Source organism: Octodon degus, unplaced genomic scaffold (assembly GCF_000260255.1).
Source record: "Octodon degus isolate 3935 unplaced genomic scaffold, OctDeg1.0 scaffold00109, whole genome shotgun sequence".
NCBI lineage: Eukaryota > Metazoa > Chordata > Mammalia > Rodentia > Octodontidae > Octodon > Octodon degus.
In genome coordinates, this window is record NW_004524685.1 from 8,470,617 (window position 1) to 8,494,252 (window position 23,636).

Below are 23,636 nucleotides of genomic sequence, written 5' to 3' on the forward strand. Positions count from 1 at the left end.
CTGAGCCATCTCCCTGGCCCCTTGTGTACTCTCTTCTACCAGTTCATTCTCACACTGCTGAGGTGCAACACAGCCGGACTGTGAGAAGATCCGACTGGCGACCAGATTCACACAGGTGACTGCAAAGACATGGTTCTTGGACAAGGAGTGCCAACCGAGGATCCTGGGCAATGTATAAGACAGTGTAGTGAGGCCCATCAGGTTCTTCAAAAATAAGTAATTGGAGGTGGGCTGGGTGGTGCACGCCTGTGGTCTCCGCTGCTAGACTGACTGAGGCAGAAGCCCTGAAAGTTCAAGGCTGACCTGGACAACTTAGAAAGACCCCGTCTCACAGTAAAAAGGGTTGCAATGTAGCTCAGTGGGAGCACCCCAGGTTTCCATCTCCAGCACCACAAAAATAGGTAAATAAGTAGAAGAATAAACGAATGAACAAACAGACAAGCAAATAAATAAAATAGGGAAACACCAGTCCACTCCAGAGGTACAGCAAATGCTGAAGCTGTCCAGGAGATGAAGCTGTAGGCAATAAAATGCAAATCATCTGCAAACAAAACTTAAAGGAGCAACTTTTGTGTAAGGCAAAAAGGAAGAGTAAGTAGAGAGAAAAGCCCAGCTGGTCAAAGGAGAAATAACCAGATACAAAAGACTTCAGGACTCCAGCAACTAGAGGCCCACAAGCACCGGTGGCTGCAGTTCCCAAGCAGAGCTAGGAGGTGGTCCACCTCCCACTCCAGCAGGGCCTCGGGCAAGAGAACCCCTCCCGGAATCCTGGGGGAGGGGCGTGCTGTTCTCTACGTTCCCAGACCTCTTTCCATTCCTTACCATCAACTTGAATAAATCATCCTCTCCTTCACGAGTGATTTACTAAACCTCATCAACTCAAATCCAACAATGACTTTTCTTGAGAAAAAAAAAAAAAAAAATCAACTTAAATAACATCACATATGGGAAAAAGTATCAAAATAATAAGATTAATCACCTGGAACTCTGTAGCACCTATCTGCCTACCTTAGACCAGCATCCACTTTGAAGTTGTATTTCTTTTCTCTTACTGTCTTTCCTACTTTACTTATTTATGGGCATCATCTGGCCCCAGAGGAATCGGTTCACTGTTTTCTCTGCTGGCAACAGTAAACCCCTGACCAGAATAAAAGTCTCTAATCACCTTTGAGATTATCTGATGATTAGCTCAGTGATGGTGAATGGTTTGAGGTTTCAATGATAATGAACGGCGCGCTGGGACATCTGTGCCCAGGGCTGGCTACCACTGATCTTCTAACTCTTCCAGTTTATAAAGACATACTCTTTTTCCTATGTCATCTCGTATCATCCCCGACCTTAACACACCATGAACTGTTTACAATCCACCACAAATTTTAGGTGGAGAATTTGAACACTGCACCCGCTCTCCTGGAAAGTCTTTCTTGCTCCTGTTCAGCTGCCTAATTCTTGGCATTCGGGTATCTGAGCCACCTCAATGTCCCACAAACGCACCTCCCTAGTCCCTTCTAAGATCATGCCATCCCATCACTAGGAAGAGCCTTAAGTGGATGTCCCAGAACTAAGTTGGGCACACAGTACAATCTGGGCACAGGGCAGATGATAACGACGGATGGGTAAAAGTGCACATGCGTGGTTTCTAAACATCAACAATTCTTTTAAAGCATAAGCATTTTCACAATTTTATGATACATACAGAAACACAGAGTCAAGGCCCATAACTCACACAAGTTCACACTGCGGCTAAGTACGAGTCAGAAACTGGACCACATCAGAACGGGTCTTTCCACCAGAATTTGCTGCCACTGAGTACACGCCTTTCGTTGTTCCCCCAAGAAACCTGTATAAATGTAATCTCACTACAGGACATGTCAGGGCAAGGCAACGCTGACTAAGTCAATACGAATGACAATAACGCCTAATCCTAAATCAAAGCTGACAGGACAAATCTCGTGCAACGCTGCGCTCTATCAATGAAATGTGACTAGAGGCCAAAGAACACTGTATGGAATTTCATCAAAGTTGTCCTATTTGGGGCACGTAGAGCTCAACATCTGAACCATAATACAAAGATTAGGGAAAAACATCCAAACTAATAGAAAACATATTAGGAAAATTCACTGCCCACAGGATAGGTAAGAAAAATATTTGTCATAGTCAAGAAAACACAATTAACAGAACTAATTAAAGGGTGATTCTGTGATCCAAGTTATTAAATTCAAGAACAGCAACACTTTTATAAATGCTTCAAGCACAAATTAATTTGAGCAGTACTTAGTAACAGCTTGTGATAAATTCATAAAGCATAAAATTTCAAATCTTATTTTCAAACATCGCCGTACTGTGTTACAAAAGATTTTCCTGAAAAGAAAAAAAAAGGCGGCAGGAAAACACCCCTCAACTATTGTAACAGGTAGCATGAAATCTTTCCAGTAAGGTCAAAGGATATGAAGAAGCAAAATGTTTGTCTTCAATACTCCTTCGTAAATACTGGTTCTGTTTTCAGTTTTTACAATCTTGGGAAACTTCACCACAGCCTGCAAGTCAGAAAATGTTTTAAAAGGCTCAACCACCGAGTTTTCTTAAAATGCTAACTGTGACTTTTTTGGCTTCTCTAGTATGCCGAGGCCGACAGACTCCTAACAACTATTGTTCTTGGTACATCAGGGAGTAGAACCCTTGAAAGCGGGAATCCCGCACAGACAGAGAAACGTTCTCTGTGTTCTGTGCGGCCTCCTGCTGCCCCATCGGCACCTGCAACCTCTTACGCTGTGCCGCCAGGCATTCCTGAAACACCTGGGCAAGCTGCTTCCAAAAAAAACAAGACACGGAGGGATGAGGGATAATTAGCAAATAAAACTGCCCCTGGCACGCACTGTCTTGGCATTTGTGCAGGACCGCGCTCCAAGCGGGCACCTGGAGAAGGGAACGGCTCGATGTAACCACTCCAGCTTACACACTCAGCACAACGTTCTGTCTGCCTGTCAGCTGGAAACCGTCTCCCATTCAGTGAGAACAGAGACCCCAAAGAACGCAGGGTCGCAACACTGGCGCGAATGTCTTATGCACCCACTAGGCCCTCTCTTCTGGACTGGCCGCACCTGCCTTCTTCACCCTTGGAATGGACGGACAACCCACTTCTTATTACTTTACCTCCGCTAAACAAAATCAAAACACCCTGATTTCTATACGGTAAACTTAATGCAGCTATGTGGAATATGAAAATTTTATAAATCTCAGTTAAGAAATAATTTGGAACAATTGTAAAAAAAAAACATTATCGGTAGTGCATCTTTATTTATATAGTGCAGTAAGTTGCAGTAGCAAAAATTATAATAAAAGTATATCTATATAAATACAGAATTTATTAATTTTTTTCTAAATTAAGAAAAGGTAAGGGGCCAGGGAGATGGCTTAGTGGAATAAGTGCTTCCCTGGCGAGCGCAAAGGCCCTAGTTCAATCCCTGGTTCCACCAAATAAAAAAAAAGGGTTCACTTTTAAGGGGCCGGGAAGATGGCTCAGTGGAATAAGTGCTTCCCTGGCAAGTGCAAGGGCCTGAGTTCAATTCCCAGTTTCACAAAAAAAAAAAAAAAAAAAAAAAGTAACAAAATAAGCAAAATGAAAGACAGACATACAGACAGCCCGATAAATCTTATTTGCAAGGGTTATATTAAAAATTTTTGCTTAAAATTATGGAGGTTTACATTGCTTCATATTTTCACATAATCCTATTTAGAAGAAATTCCATAAAAGGTTAATTAGGTCATTATCATATTCAGGAACTATCAATTCTAAAATATTTTCATATTCTTTTCATCTATGAGTGATAACTATGCTGAGACTCTTACTATTTGTTTCCACGTATGTGCTGGATTATACTCATGAGCAGCTCTCACAAACACCTCCTAACCTTGATTATTCTCCATCCAATAACCTAGTTCATTCATTTGCTCTAGTAATGTATCAATGTTCTTCTTATATTTACCCTATGAATAGCAATACATTTTTAAATTACTTTCACTGGTACCTAAAATAAATAACCTCTGCAGGAATAAAGCTTGATAAACTAAAGTTTTGATCTAAGAGGTAACACAGTTTAACAAAAGAAACTGTAATAAACTATTAGATATAAGAATCAAAAAACTGCACTTCTGATTCCTCAAATCAGTGCTGAACGTGTCACTGAAAACTATTCTAAGCATACTTTTTAGTGACAAGGTATACATGGCCAGCATACTTAACAGTAGTGCTAAACACAATACTATTTTATCTCACTCTCAGTCAAACGTCTTCCTCTTCAAGTTAATAAATATAAAAAGTACGCTATGAGCCGACCACAAAAAAGTACACTGTATACTGCACTGTGTATTCATTTCAATTTCTACCAAATAATGAATTTGCTAATATTTTAAAATCAGACAAAAACATGTTAAATTAGATGTCGACTTGCAAATGTTAGAGAATTTAAGAAATTATAACTGCCAGTATCTATATTCAAACACACACACAGTACATTAATTCTAATAACCTTTGATGGAAATTTCTGAGCAAAGCCACCAATTTCAACATGACAAGCTCTAAATAAGCATTTAAATATTAACAAGAAAGTCACTGGGAATCATCTAATTTTAAAAGGTGATATATCTTTAGCTACGATGTTGAGTAAGTCTGGGTAAAATAATATTATAATAAAATACTATTATTCGTTAAAAGAACTAAAATTCCTCCTTGTACTGAAGCTTCAATCACAGAAAAGGATTTCCCAGTTACAGAAAGGGCTCGCAGGACATCCCTGAGAAATTTCTAAACGGAGACATTCATTATTCATCATTTTTAAACTGATGCCTTCATAATTACCTATCTTCTAACACATTTTGTCAAACCACAGGAAGCAAATGACTATTTAGTTGAGGTCATCAGTGGTCCTAAAGAAGGAAGCTTCATATTTAGGGAGGAGAAGTCGCAGTATTTTTCTAAGTTTAATACAATTGGTTATCATCCAGATATCTAGAAGGAGATAAAATTATATTGTGTTCAGAACTAAGGTTATGGTTAGCAACTAATATTTGCTACAATTTTCAACATACACTTAAAATATACTCAACTGCTAATCCTAGAGTATTTTCTGCAAGTTACATACTTTGCATGCACTGACACCTAATTTCAATATTCATGAGTTCACTGTGGTGACTGACAACTGGGGTCAACTTATAACAGCCAGCTGAACTGAACCAGCATTGGCACTGGGCATGGGAGGCCCACCTGAAGGCTGCTGCTGGCAGCATAAGGGGCAGAGCTAGAGAGGAAAAAGCTAGAAGCTGTTGTTTTTCCTGGGGCTGCTGTTGGCTCTTTTGGAGGACCTTGTCATGCTGGCTTTCCGGATGAACTCAGCTGTTCACACTGTCAAAGGAGCTTGAAGGAGCTCAGGGAGTTGGTGTCGCTGAGAATGGCTACGGTTCACCCTGGGAGAGCTCTGGTCCTCACTTTGAGCATCACCTCCTGGCTCCAGAGGGGAAGATGGTGCGTTGCTCAGCCTCCTGGGGAAGCCTGTCATGTTCTCATCATTAGAGGAGCTCAGGACCTCGCTACTGCAGAGGATGCTTGGGGTACTTTTCAGGGGAGCTCTGGTTCTCACTATGAGCATCTCTTCCTGGCTCCAGTGCAGATCTCTCTAGCCTGCTAACACAGATCCGTGTCCTGCTGGCACAGACTTTCTAGCTTCCACCATTGAATTTTGGACCCTCCCTGTGCAGACCTGTGAAAAAGGCCTGCATGAGACACTGTCATGGGCTCACGGCCTCTGGCTGGACTCCTAGGGGGCCCTGCCATGAACTCTAGGACTTGCACTGGACTCATACAGGACATGACCATGGGAGCCAGGCCCTCAGCTGGATGCTGTAGTTGTTCGTGTGTGGACAGGTTTCCTGCACTCTTTGTACACAACTCTTTGGGCAACACTACAAAATAATCTCCAAAAGTTTACAGCTACAAGTATCTACTTTTTAAAAAACACAATCTCTCTGTCGACGTGACTGACTAGAATATGGAAGCCTGCAATAATTTTAAGCATAGTTTAAATTTTATTATGTTTAATTATTTCATGCCATCCGTCAACATTAACGTAAAGAGCACGCCCCCTCAGCACTTCCTTCAGGCCTGGGCTTTGGACATTTATCTTTTCCCTTCAATTTGCTGGTGAGAGGGATCCCAGTTAATCCTTGCTTTGTTTTAGAGTTTACGCAAATGGAGACTATCTCTGTTAGCTTTCAAATGCTCTTACTTCTGCTGCATTAATGGCAGTCTGGATAGATCCTAAAATCCTGCTTTATTTACGGGAAAGCTTGCCTTTGAGAAGTGTCACCTCACTCTTTCAACAGTGTTGTTAATTGACTGATAGCAGAGACTGAGTGGAAGAAAGCCAGTGACAAAATCTGGGTGTAGGTGTGACACCAGCTTAAATGATCCCATTTTTATTTGTCTTAGAATACTAAAAACAGACCTGAAGGACAAAGTATATTTAAAAGCATTCGGAAATGTTAAGCAACAATAAAACTCCCGTAACCACTCAAATGACAGCAGCTGACTATTTGAATTAACTTTGTGTTTGGCTTAATTTGGGGCTCTAATTATTCCTAACTTACGTGAGTAGATTTCAATTATAGTATCCTGCAGGGAATTGTAGCTAAGGCAACTAAAAGAATCATTTTACATAAAGTACTTTTGTTCAACTGATTAGGCAAGTTAAAAACGTAATGATGTAAAATTGAATCTCTTCTGACGGGGCTCCAAACGTTTCTGGTAATCTTGTTTATTTTTTTTCTTTTTAATTACACAAAATTTAATTTAAAATAATGATTTGATGGGGGGGCTGACTTCATTTTAATACTAATAAATATATAAATGTGTCACATGCATGTTTTAGTGAAAGACTTTAAAGGTCTCCTTTGTAAGCCTGTTTTTGGCTTTCTAATTCCTGATACACAGTCTGACAGCTTTAAATATATGGTTTTAGGCAAGAAATACACAAGAACAACTTGAATGACTGGCATGTGTTTAATTTTGTATTTTAGAACTCACTTCAAGTGAACACAGTTCAGAGATTCATGCACAGGACTGAAGAGCAGCATGCCAAGAAGGATGGCACCTCGAATATGGGACACCAAGCTCGAGCCAGAGGACCAACTCAGCATTTAACATACACTTCCTAAGTATTCTTTCTTTCCACTACCAGAGCCCACTTAATTCCAAACACTTCACTGGGACGCACGCTACTTTATGACTTGATTACTAGGAGATGACACTTTGGTTTTTATTGGAGCACCATGTAAGAAAGCATGTGACAGCATCAGAAGGCCGTTTCGAGGCTTAAACTTGTCACTCGCGTTTTATAGCTGCCATTCTAGAGACCAAAGAAGAGCCAGCAGCTCCTTTTCTTACCTCTGGATCAGCACCCCTTTAAGTCCCTTCATTCTCTTTTCCTCCTCCCTTCCCCCTTCTCCCCTCTGCTTTGGTTCTTTGAACATCAACTATCCCTCAGTCACTGTTAGCTCTATGACTAGTTTTTCACTGAATGAAACAGAATCTAAGAGTGGAGGATAAAACTCATAGAATTCAACTACGCTGTACAGTGGGGTTTTCCACCGATAGCTACAGCAAAGCTATGTTACTAATCATATCCGGAACAAAAATAGTGCTGAGTTCTTTTTGGTTGTTCGGGACCATTTTCAAAGGCTCCTACCTTTAGACAGTCTTAAAAATTTAAACAGGAACCTTACACATTTATAGGGCAGCACAATCCAATATAGTCACAAACAGTAATGAGCACTCGAATTACGACGGAGGCAGAGAAAGGCCATTTTTAGCAGACAAGAGCACTCCACGGATACACGCTCCGGCCCCTAGTAAGGCTTTCCCCCACTGTTTTTAGAAACTCTTACATCTTCTTTATTGAATATCTTACTGAATTCTATGAGGGCAGAGACAATTTTTATTTTTCTATTTTTGTATAGTGGTTAGGCATTAAAAAAATACTTGAGTTAACTGAGAAATGCGCTCAAGGAGACTTAATACCATTTGTCTTATAAACAAATTGAAGGGAAAAGATAAATGTCCAAAGCCCAGGCCTGAAGGAAGAGCTCAGGAGGCGTGCCCTTTAACTATGTTAATGTTGACTGATGGCATGTAATCATTAAACATTATAAAATTAAGATTATTGCAGGATTCAGTATTCTAGCTTGTCATACTGACACAGAGATTGTGTTTTTTTTGTTTTTTTTTTAAAGTAGATACTTGTAACTTTAAACTTTCAAAGATTATTGGAAAGCTGCATTTGACAAGATAGGCTCACCCATAAAATTCATGATTTTCCTTACAAAACAACTGGAAACCCTAATGAATAAAGAAATGTTATCTCTTGGTAGTCACTATTAAGTTAACCAATGTTATACAGTACATTTTAAGATATACTTTACAAACTCTTCAGTGACAGCTTCACGAGGAAAGGAAACACAATCAAGGACCCAAAGTTAATATAAATTCTATGGAAAAAAAACTGGCCTATGAAGTGCAGATGGACAACGGGACAATGCTGGGTAGATCTGACCTCCACCATCTGCAATGTGAAGAAGTCTACATTGCTGACTCCCAAATTGTGATTCCAAGTCTAAAATTCTTTAATCCTACCCAAAAAATGAAATGAAAATACTTCATTGACTTTGTTTAAAATCTGCAATATACTTTGATTTTTGCTTTGAAAAGCTAAAGAATTTAATGAAGGAACATTTCATTGGCAATTGGTATTGTCATAAGATTAAACTGCCAGTGACCGGTCACTGACAAGGAAGGCAAAATAATGCTGCTTCTGCCACAAAGAAGAAATATGGCCACCAATAAAAAGAAGAGGGGTCAGGGAGATAGCTCAGTAAAATAAGTGATTGCCTGGGAAGCGTAAGGCCGAGTTCAATCCCCGGTACTACCAAAAAAAAAAAAAAAAAAAAAAAAAAAAGACAGAAGAAAATTTTTGATTATATATAATTCCATAAACTGGAAACATCATGAAATGACTTTAAGCAAGTAAAACACCTTCAGCTACCACTCATGAGAAGTTGGTATTCTAGCACCTTAGCCCCATATTCTCATTGCTAACTTGGTACTAACTCTGAGAAGAAAACGACTGTTCTGAGTGACTCAACACATTGACTTTGACAAATCAGTATAAAAGGAGACCACTTCTAAAATTTAGGTGAAACTCATGTCATTTGCATTAAAAAAGTGCATAAATGTTATTTTAAACAATAAAATAATTCTACTAGGATGGCATGAAAAATGTTTGATAGAATGAAAAGCAGGATGCATCAATGGAGAACTCAGGGAAGTATTACAGGGGAAGAGTGAGGCAGCTATCATTGCTAATGGATTTTTCAAAAGAAACCTTAAAAAGGTCAACAGAAAGCATTTGCAGCAGGATTAGAAAAAAATGCTAACAAACTATAACTTCACTAAGGTTTTGAGGTAGCTTATTTCTTTTTGAGAACATGAGTTACAAAACTCAAAATGATGTCATTTCTATATTTCAGCCATGTTGTCTGGGTTAGAAACAAACCTTGATTAGCAATTGTGGAAATTACTGTCATGGGAAATCTGATTTTCTAATCAACAATATTAACTCTTTGATACAAAGTCTCCTCCCAGATCTGCAAATTCAGCATCACTCCACACCTGCAGAAAACGCAGAGCAGTGGAGTCCAGCCCAGATTGCTGAGGCAGGGACTGTATTTTGACAGGCCCCACAAGTGACTGGCAAGTCTGTGCATCCAATCTGAGTGACACGACCTACCCTAGAGACACGCCATCTTTCAAGTGACTGCCTTAAGCCTCTCCTCCTCCTGTACAATTCCTTCCTGGATCCTCCCCAACCTGGATCCTTCTCCTTCCATTTTCTCCTTTCACAAAACAGCCCCCCTCTCCTGGCAAAAGTATCCCATTTCCTTTTCTTCTGCCCAGGAACAAAATTGTTATTTGACCTAGTTACTTAAAGCAATTCAAATAGAAAATTATTTTTAAAAAAAAGACTTCCCGTAAGCAACGGATGCACTTAACCAACCACACCCATCTTCCTGGCTGCATGGGGCAACTTTTGGATCACGTGATGTCATGACCCCATCCCAGAGCTACCATATGAAATGGGCACAAAACGGGCCTCCTAAAGCCCAACCACACTACCACCAGCAATGCCCCCTTGGATTTTTTTCTATCATGTTTGACTAAGGTATCGAAGTTGCTACTCTTTTAACATTTCAACTCAAAGACCTGAATTTGATACAGGTACAAGTGATCAAGTGGTTTAGGTTTAATACAGGTTAAATACCTCTTATCTTGGGAGCAAAAATGTTTCAAATTTCAGAGTTTTGGGCATCTTGGAATATGTAGCCCGCTGCTTTTGGGAGGGGGGAATCATGTGAGCTCTCAAAAAGTTTCAAGGTTCAGAGTATTTGGGATTCTCAACTTAGAGACGGTCAACTTAAGCTACAAGGACAAAAGGAATCATGGAAGAGAACTAATGGCGGGTGCTCACACAGAACATTTGCATACAGGCAAAGGAATAAGAAGCACCTAAAAATCAGCAGAAAAATATGTGAAAATTTTACTTGGGTCTCTTTTCTTAACAGAAACTCTTACACAAAGCCTTCCATACCCCGCACCCCTAGGAAATCCCTATTTTTTACAGTCTACAATTCTTTTTTTTTTTTTTTTTTATTTTTTTTTTTTTTTTTTTTTTAACATTTATTTAGTGTGTGTGTGTATGTGTGTGTGTGGGGGGGCAGCTCAGCCCACCAGGGGGCGGGGCTGGCTGGCATGTGGTGCTGGGGGATCGAACCGCGGTCCCTGTGCTTTGCCAAGCTTGTTTCAAGTAGGTGCTTTAGACCACTGAGCCATCTCTGCAGCCCCTACAATTCTTATTATATGGGAATTTTTCTTCATGGTGTGGTATTTTAGTCACTGCAATCACGTTTTTGTTGCTTGCCCTGCTTTACAAGAATTATTTCTTAATAAACCTTTTTTAAATACAGTACATGCAAGAGGTCATTTCAGTGGTCTGAGAATGCCGGATCTGGGCTGGGGAGATAGTTCGGAGGTCTAAGTGCCTGCCTGGCAAGCGCAAGGTCCTGGGTTCAATCCCTAGTATTACATGCCATGCCAGCCCAACCTGTGTAGCAAGGCCCTATACCAAACAAATATATAAATAAATAAACAGACTGTTAAAACAATCTTTGAAATGCTGATGTATTACAGGAATCAAAACAGTGACATTTCTATTCACAGTTCAGTATGTATGAATACATATAGTATACTTCTTCGTTCTTGTTTTTGGGTTTTTTTTTACTATTATCCATCATTTATTAATCTGCTTTTGTAACACCTTTATCCATTTTGTTCATAGAATGCAGTCATAGCAATTGGTTTAGTGTTGGTTCATTTCTCTTCAGATCAACAGACTAAAGAATTTAGGGGCAAGGGTTCAGTTGCGCAGTGCCTGCCCAAGCACACAGCCTTGGTTTGAGCCCAGCAACATTTTTAAAAACAAAAATTCAGGGAGATTAGAATTTTAGATAAACATATACAAGACTATAAGACAAGGCTAGTAAGTAACAGACATCAAAATATGACATTTTAGGCATAAAAATAATCTCACTAGATAGCTACATCAAAAAGCAAAAACAAATACACCCAGTACAATAATAACAACTTGATAACTGTTAAATCTGTGATTAGTGTTTCACTAGAAATGCCTCTGGTTTTTCATTTTCATATAGAAATTAAGGAGTATAAACTATAAGATAAACTGTAATGCATTTTTCATAATAAAAATAACAAAAGGTCATTATCATCAATGAGTTATAACAATGCAATCAGATAAGCTGGAAAAAGGTAATGAACAAAAAAATCCAAAATTACTAGTCAATAAACAAATGCATGAAAAACAAGTTTTTAATCTTCATTAATAGTCCCCAATCCACAAATTTAAAATATAAAACCCTTCTGCACATAAAAGTGTCAATTCTTTTTAAAAAGGGAGAGACTGCTCCTCTAACAGTGTAAACAATATGTTCGGGCAAGTCTGCAGAAAAGCCAATGGGATGATGCTTACATCTCTAACATAATCATCAGAATTCTATAATTCTAGCTTCAGGAAATAACCAGACATAAAAGAAAACAAACATGTACTATAAAGTTATATTATGTATACATACATCGTAATATGTATATATACACATGATGAATTACAAGGCAGCTATTGTTAAAACGCATTAATGTGACAAAACAGTGTACTGAATTGTAAAGTGAAAAGTCTGAATATAAGAGTACATACAGCTGAAGATCTTAACTTTGTTTTGAATACCTAATTTTATATTGGATACATCCAATGTGTGTTTTGGGAAAATAAATGTGCCATAGTATTAGCTCATAGAATCCAGACCATAGAATTAAGAATGAGTACATTTTTATCCTGATTTTTTTTATTTTTGTATTTTTTATGAAGATATATTGCATTCAAAATTGGAAGTTAAGAAGGGGAGAAAAAACACTTTCAAGAAAAATAAGTCCTCAAAGCCAGAATTATAGCACACATAAAAGTCAAAATCAGGAGAGTCCCATGCTGATAAGGAAAGATTACAAATGTTGTTTTCGCTTCCTGAAGTGCAGATAGGGAATTCCCTTCCCAGCTCTGCATTTTAGCCAACAGATCCCAAGGCCAGGGCTAGGTATTCTCCTGGAATCACTTCTGTCAAATTGACAAAAGGAGTTCAGGCACGGGGTTGGAAGATGTCACAAGATATTTGCTAATCCACAGTGATGTCTAATGCATGTAGGCTATGTGGCTGTCATATGTCATTCTTTGTCATGCAGAGGAGGTGGAAGGAAAATAGTACCACAGCGTACCAAGCATATGTTCCAGTAACACACTCCCTTAGGAACATGCAGACAAAGCTGTTTCTCCAGGTACAAGGCTCCACATTAGCACTTGAATACGTTTAACCACACGTATCATCTTTTCTCTATGTATGTAACATATAAAAAAGCCTATAGCAATAGTTCAAAAACTGAGGCAAAAGTTTCATGAACACTAAAATTAATGGTGAATAATTAGAATTGCAAGCCCAAAAAAATTAAGGTATTTTAAATGTCTCTTGGGCTTTCAATTATCTACTTTTAATACATTATTCTTTCAAAATTTAACAATAACTGTGATAAATGCTTATTATGCATGTGAAATTTGTATCTCTAAAATGAAATTAGAATTTATTCTATTTAGATATTAATTAGAATTAATGAATTAAATAATGAATTATTAAATTATTCTAATGAGAATCATTCTCATTTTTATTGTTATTGCTATAAAATATGTGATATTATTAAATATGTGATACAGTCTTCAGAAAAAAATGGAAGGTTACAAAATTTACACAGTGAGACAAGCTAATATCCCTGAGGTCTACTGGTGGCTCTTCTGAGTGAACCTTTTTCACCAGCAACGGACTCAAAGCAGGCTGGATAAACAAACCTTCCCCACTACTGGGAAAGAAGGAAAAGAGCACAGAACAGAGAAGAAAGTAGAAGGAAAAGTGAGAAGGGGAAAAATCAGCAATCAGGCGCTTGAATTTAATCTCTATTTATGAAACATAACAGATTGTGACACTGAATACTGGTACAGAACACGACCAAAATATAATCCAAATTAACTCTTTAAAACATGTCAGTGGATTCTATTTAAGCTTAGCTCTAATTTTTCCAACACTGAATCATCTTCAGCGCAAATTTACCCTGATCTGGAATCCATAATACGCAGCATTTTCTTTGTCCAAGAATCAACATCGCACAACTTATAAATGCCAGCGATATTTATATTTTAAAGCTGAATTACACCGCTATCTATGGAGATAAAAGCTGCTGCCATCAAACTGCATTACACGCATAAAATATGAAGGAATTTTTAAAGTGTTCTAAGGGCAATAAATTTAAATTTTTCTTAGGAGTAAAACCACGCTGGTCTATGCTAAAAAGAGAAATAAAATTACCTTTAAAAAACTGAATGCATTGTTTTGAGTGGATGTTAATTTACATAATCTGTGAATTTTAAAAATAAGGGTGCATTTGCAGCAAGCAGATATACAATTCCTATTAATTTAATGGGAGTTATGACTCCCATTAAGCTTAATAGGAGTCATACAGCCGAATCCCCATGTATCTTGCCGAAAATATCCCTCCTAGACTTCAACTAATCAAATATAGTGAAATGAACAAAAGCAGTCAATTTTGCCAGACTGGGAAATCTGAAATCCCGACAGTAAGCCAACTGCGCACATCACAGCAATGGCCGTCCAGTCATTCCTGACAAGGGAGAGAGGTCAAGGGCATCGCAGGGAAGAGAGACAGAGAGGCAGTTCGGAAGTCCCTTGCACATACCATCCCTCCCTAACCAAATCTGTTTTTCAACTTGGTGTGAATATTTTTGAAAATTTATTGTTCTGTCAGTAAACAGCTGAAAGGTAGTTGTGAAAACAGTTTTGGGTTTTGTTTTTTTTTTTTTTAATTTAAATTATACTCAAGAAACCTGATCAGAGGAATAAAAAGACATTCTGAAACTCTACGGACACTAATTCCCAGGAAGCAGATGGCCATTAAAGTCTGAATATAGTGAATTAAAAAAATTTTTTTTTCAAAAACTAAAAAAAAATGCCAGTTGTGTGTAGGGCTGGTGGCGGCAACAGCATAGGTGGGAGGTGGCGACACCAGTCATCCTGAGATCCAACCGCCCGCTGTCTCCTTCCTTCCCTCTGCACTGGGAACTTCTTCAAAGACTTCCCGAGCCCCGCACTTGATAAACCCAGATAGTTTCCAGGCACTTAAACACACTGATGAATAACAATAGGCCCTGCTCGATGAAACTGGCATACTGCTGTGTTTATAGATAGATGAATCCATATAAGGGAAAAATTAAAAAAGAAAAAAAAAAAAGCTAACACAGGAGCTATTATTTTAATCTCTCAAAATTAACTTTAAGGGGCTGGTGAGATGGCTCAGTGGTCTAAAGCACCTACTTAGAACAAGTTTAGCAAACAACAGGGACCACAGTTCAATCCCCCAGCACCACATGCCAGCCAGCCCCGCCCCCAGGTGGGCTGAGCTGGCCACACACACACAAAAATAAATAAATAATTAAAAAAAAAATTAACTTTAAATAGCTATTATTTCTTCTACTAAATTCAGGCCATTCAGGAGGAAATGGTTAGAAATGAAAAAGTTTATCCCTAATTCATAATTAATCACTACATCTGCATTTTTTTCCTTCTACTGGACACTGAAAATACCCAATAGATACATTTTACAGCCCAGTCAGATAATATTAATTCAAAGGTCATTAGAAAATGTTCTTGAAAATATTTAAATGTATACTGAAAACTGTCAAAGTGCCATTCCTACAACTATGATTTTAATTTTCTTGATTAAAAAAAATAAATGATTAAAAATATGTAAATCTATACATGACATACTTGGCATTTATACCTGGTATATTTTTCTTTAAAATAAGGATAAGCAACAATGTAATTTGACCTGATTAACTAAAATTCTGATTTATGAAATCTAATTACACACACTGCGAAAAGCATTCAACCTGAAATCCAGATTCCTGGCTTTGCGGAGGAACCACTATGATTTGAAACTCATCACTTGAGCAAGCCTTCGTATGTCTGACTTATGCCTGCCAAGGCCCCATTATACAGCATAATTTAATTCTCTAATTCACAAAAATTCAATTTACTTCCCTACTTATTGATATTTGATACCAGTGGGTGGCTATGCTTATAAAAACTGGTCAAAATAATGAAAGCATACCAGATTATCAAAAGAACTGACTTTTTTTAAAAAAATTAATCTTTTACTTATTTGGTACAGGATCGCCCTATGCAGCTCAGACTTGTAGTGATCCTCTTGTGTCAGCCTCCCCAGCGCTGGAATTATAGGTCTGGTTTTGGGGCCAGAGTGCACCCAAGATTCCAGGACCGGCGCTGCATGTGGTACCAGAAATTGAGCCTGGGTCCTTGCACTTGACTGCCAGGTGCTTAGATCATTGAGCTATCTCCCCAGCCTGATTTGTAAGGAATTTGAGCTTAGTTCTCTAGGAATAAAATCTATTACAAGAAAAACCTACAGAATACTTAGAATGGTTGGTTTTTACACAATCACTGTTCTCTGAAAACATTAAAAATAATTTTCAAAAGTTCATAGAAGAGAACAAGAATAAAACATTGCTCCTCTTTTTAAAAAAATGCATCTAGATAGGTTGATAACTACAGATAAGGTGATGCCGACAACTAAAGCTTTATATATTTAGATTGTATCACCTCAAAATTTTAGAAATACTTAAGTTAGTGTTTACTTGGCCAGAGTGATTGGAGACATAACTCATCCACAGAGTACTTTCCTACGTGGAGAAGGCAAAGCATTCGACCCCAGAATTGCAAACAATTATGATGATGAAGAAATTGGGCCAGGGAGATAGACTGGTGGTCTAAGCACCTGCCTGGCAAGTGCGAGGACCAAGGTTCAGTCACCTGTAATTACACCTGTCATCCCAGCACTGAGGAGGCTGAGACAGGAGGATCACTACAATTCCAAGCTATGTAGTGAGACCCTGTACCAAATAGATAAATAAGATTTTTAGTATTTTTTTTTAATTATAAAAAGAACTATGCACAGAAACATGACAGGAGTAAGGGCTTCTTACACATTTAGAAATAGATACCTGAAAAGTACAGGTGTAAAACAAATCCAAAATTATGTGAAACCTTTACAGTTCTATCAAGATAAAACATTAAAGAGAAGAAAGCTCTGCAAAGCAGAAAGGCATGTTGGGACATTGTCCCCTAGCTTTTGGGACAATATATCGGCTGGCTTCGTTTTGGCAATCTTAATTAGCTGTGAGAAATCTTACTGTTCAGCTTCTGCAGAACAGTGGAAAAGACTGGTAAAACGAGGCTAACGACCGGCAGGGATCCACTCCTGGGCCTGCGGGAAGGACTTTCCTGCTTGCTGTAGAGCTTCTCCAGCTTGCGCTTTGCACCCCAGCCACGTTAGGTACTTGGTTCCAGGAGGTATTAAGGTTGCAATGCCAGCGAAGAACAAGAGCAAAGAACTACGCCTTGTGTGGGCTTGACCCCAAGGACCTGGCTCAATTTAGTCACTGGATCAAAGGAGGAAGAAGAAGACCCCCCAGGTAACCTCATCTGAGTTTATGGGCAAGGACCTCGGAACGGTTGCAGAAAGCACCACCTGGATAACATTTTAAAAAGTAATGGCGCTAGGGTTCGGATGAAGCTTAATGGCTGAATAGTCAACCTTCTATCTTCCTTCCCACGTCCTCATATCTAACTTTGAGTGGTTTTCTCCAAGGGTGTTCACAGCCCATTGTCTAGTTGCTGCTATAAAGGAGTATCCTAACACGTAAAACTTTTCTTAGACAAACTCACGGGGTGCTGATCAACGTTCTACCGGTACGCACTCACCGTGTGCACTCTTACTCTTCATTCTGGGTCCTTTTCACCTGTAGGAGGGAACGGCTTCAAAAGCAGCACCCCCTAGCCTGATGCGCCGAAAATGAAATTTCTCGTAAGAGCAGATATGAATCCTGACCTGAGAGGTGACGCCCCAAATAAAACTGCAGCATCTCGTGAAAAAGTCTCTGTCTGCTAGCTCCCCGCTGAGTTAGGCTACTGTGCCAGCAAGGCGGTCTCTATGTTGATTGGAAAATTTTTCATTATTGGACTAATGAGGCATTGGTCCACACCTGGAATCTTTTTTAAATGTATAAAAACATTCACACATAACAGCGGGAATCCGGTTAGTTTCTGCCTCCAAAAACCAGATGCAAAATGATAGAGTATACACATAATTTTCATAACAATCCAAGCTTGAGATTTGTATTATTAAATTCAGTTTCTGCTTGTGGTTTACCATCACGGCACTAGTCATTCAGACTTATTGCACTTTTAAATCTGATACACTTCTTATTCTAAAGCAAAGAGGAATGTCATCTGCACATAAACTACTAACCTATTTGTACCTGTCAAGTGTGACTTAAATCTGTGAACACTCTTCTACTTGCTGGATACGTAAGTTCTTAAAATATTTCTAAATCAACTGGCTAGTTAAATTATATGATTAAGTTTTATCAATATAAGAAATGTAAGACTACTGAAAGACAGCAAAAAATGGTAAAATATAACTTGGGAACAAGCAATTCCAAGAAAATCCTCTTGGTAAAATTAAAATGGTCACATTTTGAAGTTTATTACAAGGACAATAGAGTAATATGTCTCTATTACTTGACAGTACGCTTCTTTTCCCATCACTTTATTAATAAGTATAAATGGAACCAATTAAAGGACACGCAAAACCATTTTTAAAATTCTGAAATATTTTTTCAACTACTTGAAACTAAATCTCTATACATTCATTTCTCAGACACTGTAATCTTCACATATTTATACGTCAATATGTTGTCAGGTCAAACACAGTAACTACGCCTACCGACTAGCTACAAAATTTTCCTTTCTTATCTCTGTATTAACCTCTAGCCTACTCCAAAAACTACCCAAGTGATATTATTTTTACATTGAAATAATATTTAAGACTACAGAAATAATAGGTAACAGGTAATATATATAGTAATTATTAAAGACACTTCTAATTAGCTCATCAGACCTCAAAAGCATGTTTATATCTTTAAAAATCATGTTTATCTTGAAAAATATGCTAATATATTTCGACTTAAACACTGTTAGGGGCTAGAGATAGAGCCTAATGGAAAGCACTCCTAGGGCTCTGGGCTCAATCCCTGTGATATAAAGAAAATTAAAAATTTAAAAAAACACTAAAGAAAATTTCCTTACCTACTTTTTTAAGTATAAAGAAACCATCACTATATTCCTACAAATTTTCACATTATAAGAAAAGTGTATGTTGTTAAAGGATAGTGATAATGTTAAACAAAAGCACAAAAACAGATTTTTCTAGAAGGCACAAAAAATTTCAGGCATTTTAGCATTATGACTACTTCAGAAGTAGAGAAACCAAAGAAGTAAGAGTCGCCATAAAACTACTTTCAATTTTAGTGAAATGAATGTAGCCAGTAGACATAAAATATATTTTAAAAAATCAATTTAGTTCCCTTAGACTTATTTAGACTTACTGTATTTTTCAATATATGTAGAATATGAAGTCAAACATGTAGCTCTTTCATTATAATATAGCACTACAGTAAAAATAATTCAGCCACCAAAAGGAAGGAATTCAACACCTGTTTCTAAGAAGCCACTGTGGCCACTTTCACGCAGAGTAGCGCAGACACAGCTGATGTTCTCCTCGATCTAAGAAGTGAACTTTACACTGCTCTTACCTTCTGTATTCGGTAAGAAGCTGATTACAATGATAAACCACAGACTTCGCATTCTGCAGCCAGAAGACACCATTATTGATCCTTTGAAATATTTTCTTCGTGTTCCTTAATGAATCTAGTTATAAATGCCCAGCTTCATCGGACCCAGCAGTCTGCATCATTGATCCTCATATCTGAAAAACAAACAAATCCATCATTTACTTACTGTCCTGTAATGTCCCAGAAAACGGAAAAATAGCTAGTCTCTCTCCCTTTCCCTCCTGCTGTAAGAATAACTATATTCTGACGGTATCACCAACACGGAAGCCATTCCCATCCACTGGAGGTCGCAGACGCACACTCCAGCATGTCAGACTCCAAGAAGCATGGACAGATAATCACTACACAGGAATGCATGGAGTAGACAAATTGCTAGTAGTAACATTTTTGTTACAAAAGCAAAGACAGTCATTCAAGGATAACTGTACATCCACACCTCCATAACAGGTATTAGCTATCAAAGCATTCGCTTTAGTATGTAATACATCCTTTTTTAAAAAGTCATGGGGGGGGGCCTGGTGAGATGGCTCAGTGGTCTAAAGCACCTACTTAGAACAAGCTAAGCTAAGCAAAGCACAGGGACCGCGGTTCAATCCCCCAGCACCACATGCCAGCCAGCCCCGCCCCCTGGTGGGCTGAGCTGACCACACACACACACAAAATAAATAAATATTTTTTAAAATAAAAAAATAAAAATAAATAAATAAATAAAAATTCATGGGGCTGGGGAAAAAGCTTGGTGGCATAAGTACCTGCCTCACAAGCACAAGGTCCTGAGTTCAATCCCCAGAATGGCAAAATAAATAAATAAATATTAAAAGGTCACGAGCACATATGCACTTTTTTTCATTTCTGATGATGGTAACAGCAATTATTTTGTATAACTGGCTGGCACCAAGGGATACCGACGTACGGAGTCCATTCTTCTACACACAGTTAGTGGTATCAAATGTCTATAGGTCTGCTTTCATTTATATACAACAGACACTGCGAAAAATGTCACACTCCTTAATAGCATATCAAATTGTTACGTGCGACTGTTAATTACTCATAGAGCAAACAGTTGAATTAAGTGATAATCTCATAGTAGAGCAACACGTAAGTTAAGATTCACCTAAAGCAGGCTGGTGAGATGGCTCAGTGGTCTAAAGCACCTACTTAGAACAAGCTTAGCAAAGCACAGGGACCGCGGTTCAATCCCCCAGCACCACATGCCAGCCAGCCCCGCCCCCTGGTGGACTGAGCTGGCCACACACACACACACACACACACACATACACACACACAAATAAATAAATAAAATTAAAAAAAAAAAAAAAGATTCACCTAAAGCCTTGGGTCCACTGAACCCAAGTAACATCACTTGAGTCATGATCACTGAACGTGCAAGATGCATAATCTTCTTCTTTTTTCGGAGACAAAGTCTCACTACTATATAGTCCAGACTAGCCTGAAATTCGCTATGTAGTCCAGGCTGGCCTCAAACTTGTGGCCGTCCTCCTGCCTCAGCCTCCCAAGCACTAGGACTACAAGTGTAGGGCACCAGGCCTGGTGAGATGCACAAGTCTTTTTTAAAACTATTGGGCAAGACACAGTGAGGCACACCAAGCCTGGCATCAATTCTAATTTTGACCAGAACTCATGGGTTCAATTCTGCAAACTGGAGAAAATAAAAAACCTCCAGAGATATAACACAGTCGAAGTATTTCTTGATTACTGAAATTCACATGAAACCAGATGGTTTGCTGAGTTCTGTGCAAATGCTCTATCTCTCTGTAGGACAGTATGAGGAGTCAGAGAGATAATAGCAGCCTCGTGTTAAACATAAAATGGCAGCACTTGCCACATGTATCTATCCCTTCCGGGCTAGCCTCTGAGGGCAAAGAAATCACAAATTCATGTTAGAATTTCTTCTTATTCACGTCCCAGCATTTTCTTCTAGGCAATATTTAGACCAAGTTTTCTCTGGCTACCCTGAACCAGCTACGACTCAATTTTTATAAAGTAGGGCAAATTCTTACCCTCCCCATCCTGAAGCTGCATAAATAGCTCAAATAAGCCAATTCTTTAATCATTTAGATGCTGTCATTAAAGCATAAAGATAATGAAAAAAGCAAAGTTCTCCTGGCAACTCTGAGTTCTCTTGCATGCTAACGGAACTATTTTGCATTTACTACGTGCTTCAGCGTATCGTATAGGATTGTATTAGCAGGTTCCTGTAATATATTAGCAGTTCACTGAAATGTAAGTGTAATTGAAAACCAGTTAGATTCTAAATGGTTTGGAATGTTGGGCTCTCTATCTGGGCTTATCAACCTCCACCCCATAAAAGAACGTGAAACAATCTGAAGCCATTATCTAGTATTCAAATATAAAGATCCATAAAAATTACAAATGAAATTAGCAAGATATCTCTACAATAAGGAATCTGTTTTCTCATGCCCATAGTGTCAGAGATATAACAGCTTCCCTATATTCCCCCTCCATGACTCATAATCCGTCTAATTTTTAGCTCTCTCTGAAATCATTAAAGACATTTAGGTTTTACGATGATCGAGGCCACAGATAGTATTAAACAGTTCTGAGAATAACACTTCAGATGCTTCTCTGTCCAAAGAAGCAAGAAAAAAAAACAAAGGAAGTCACAGTAGGCTTCCTCCTCTTCTGAATGCTAAGAATCCAAAAAAACAAAAGAATGAATTATTCAAAATTAATCTCATGGACTCCTCAGAGGGCAGGCAGGAGGACTACAAGTTCCTGATCAGCACGGACAACATAATGAGACCCCCTCTCGGAACAGAACATCTAAAAACCAGAAAGAGCAGCGGCAGAAGGGGGGAGGGGTCGCTTTAACTCTAGTTCTGTGGTAAAGTGCTCACCTCACGTCCCTGAGGCCCTGGGTTCAAGGGTACCCAAAATCAGCATCATCTGATGGAGATTAGGCCCGCACCTACATGGAACTAGCTGGCCTGCTCTGTTCACTTTTTACTCCAAGCTCCCCCACATTATTCAAAAGATACAACCTAAAATAGACCACCAGCAGGTCACAGCTGCTGTTGCCAAGTCCCTACCTTAAGGCCTGTCCTAACCAGAAGTCTCATCAATGGAAATTCACCTCCTACAGTCTGCTCAACAATCTGATCAAGCTTTGAGAGTAATTTTTAAATGGGGATGAGGTGCAGAAATTGCTGCAGGCAAAACGGAGCCAGCCCCTGGGCTGCTCCGGATTCCTGCACAGGCTTCCAAAGAGCTAACTTGGACCTGCACTGGGAACTCTGGCTTTGCAGGCGCAGGCCTGCGGGCAGCCTGCCCGTGCCACTCTTAAGCTCGGTTCCACTTCCCTGAGGCGATCCAAGAGCAGTCTGTCTCTGGTCACCCACTATTTAAGAGTCCTTACTTGTGGGAAGGAGGGGAAGGAAGAAATCAGGGGCTGATCACTGCTTCGTAGGAAACAGCTGCCAAGATAGGAAAACCTCTGTTAGTGAGAGGAAAAGGCGGAGGAAACCACACGACCGAGACTCCCCTGCGGTCTTTGGCCAGGACAGAGCTCTTCGTGCACAGACTTTCTGAGCTAAAATTCAGTGTACTCTGAAGGTCTGAGAACCCGTAACACATATGCAATGCACATTCCAAGTACAAGGCTTAGTGTAAATTATTGTTTCTGACACATCAACATCCTAGAATGCATAAAACTATGACTTCTTTATGCAAATAAAACTTAAGTGCAACAGCCCATGCAATGAGTAGCAAGGAGTATCCCCCTTCATTTTTCTCATTCCACACCTACACCTAATCACTTTCATAGCAACTAGAATTATTTCCAGAAGTTCAAACTACAGAGCAATTTTGCAAACTAAACCAAAAGACTGTACTGCTGTGACCCGAATTAAAAACAACTTTTCACTGAACAAATATTAATGAAAACCGAAATACTCAGCGAACCACAAACAGCAAGGAATAAAAAAATAAATAATCAAATATGGTAAAACTAATCCCGAGGAAACATCCCTTCTAAATCAAGTTGGAGCCAAGAAGACATTCAGGCACAGATGTAGTTAACAGACTGGTCCTTCCAGCTCTAAAAAGAAGCGCAACAGGAGTATCTCACAGAGCAAACAAAACAAGGAACAAAAGCAA

The 23,636-nt window shown here is 38.9% G+C and overlaps 1 protein-coding gene across 11 annotated transcripts in view; it reads right to left on the reverse strand.

Moving 5' to 3' along the window:
* Positions 1–23,636, reverse strand: part of Adgrl2 (adhesion G protein-coupled receptor L2) — a 228,560-nt gene that overhangs the window by 133,307 nt on the left and 71,617 nt on the right. For all 11 annotated transcript variants that reach the window (XM_023699064.1, XM_023699056.1, XM_004639303.3 and 8 more), the window contains exon 2: positions 19,461–19,633. In XM_023699064.1, coding sequence (XP_023554832.1) covers positions 19,461–19,533 — 73 coding nt within the window. In that variant the 5' untranslated portion in view covers positions 19,534–19,633. The remainder of the gene's footprint in view (positions 1–19,460; positions 19,634–23,636) is intronic.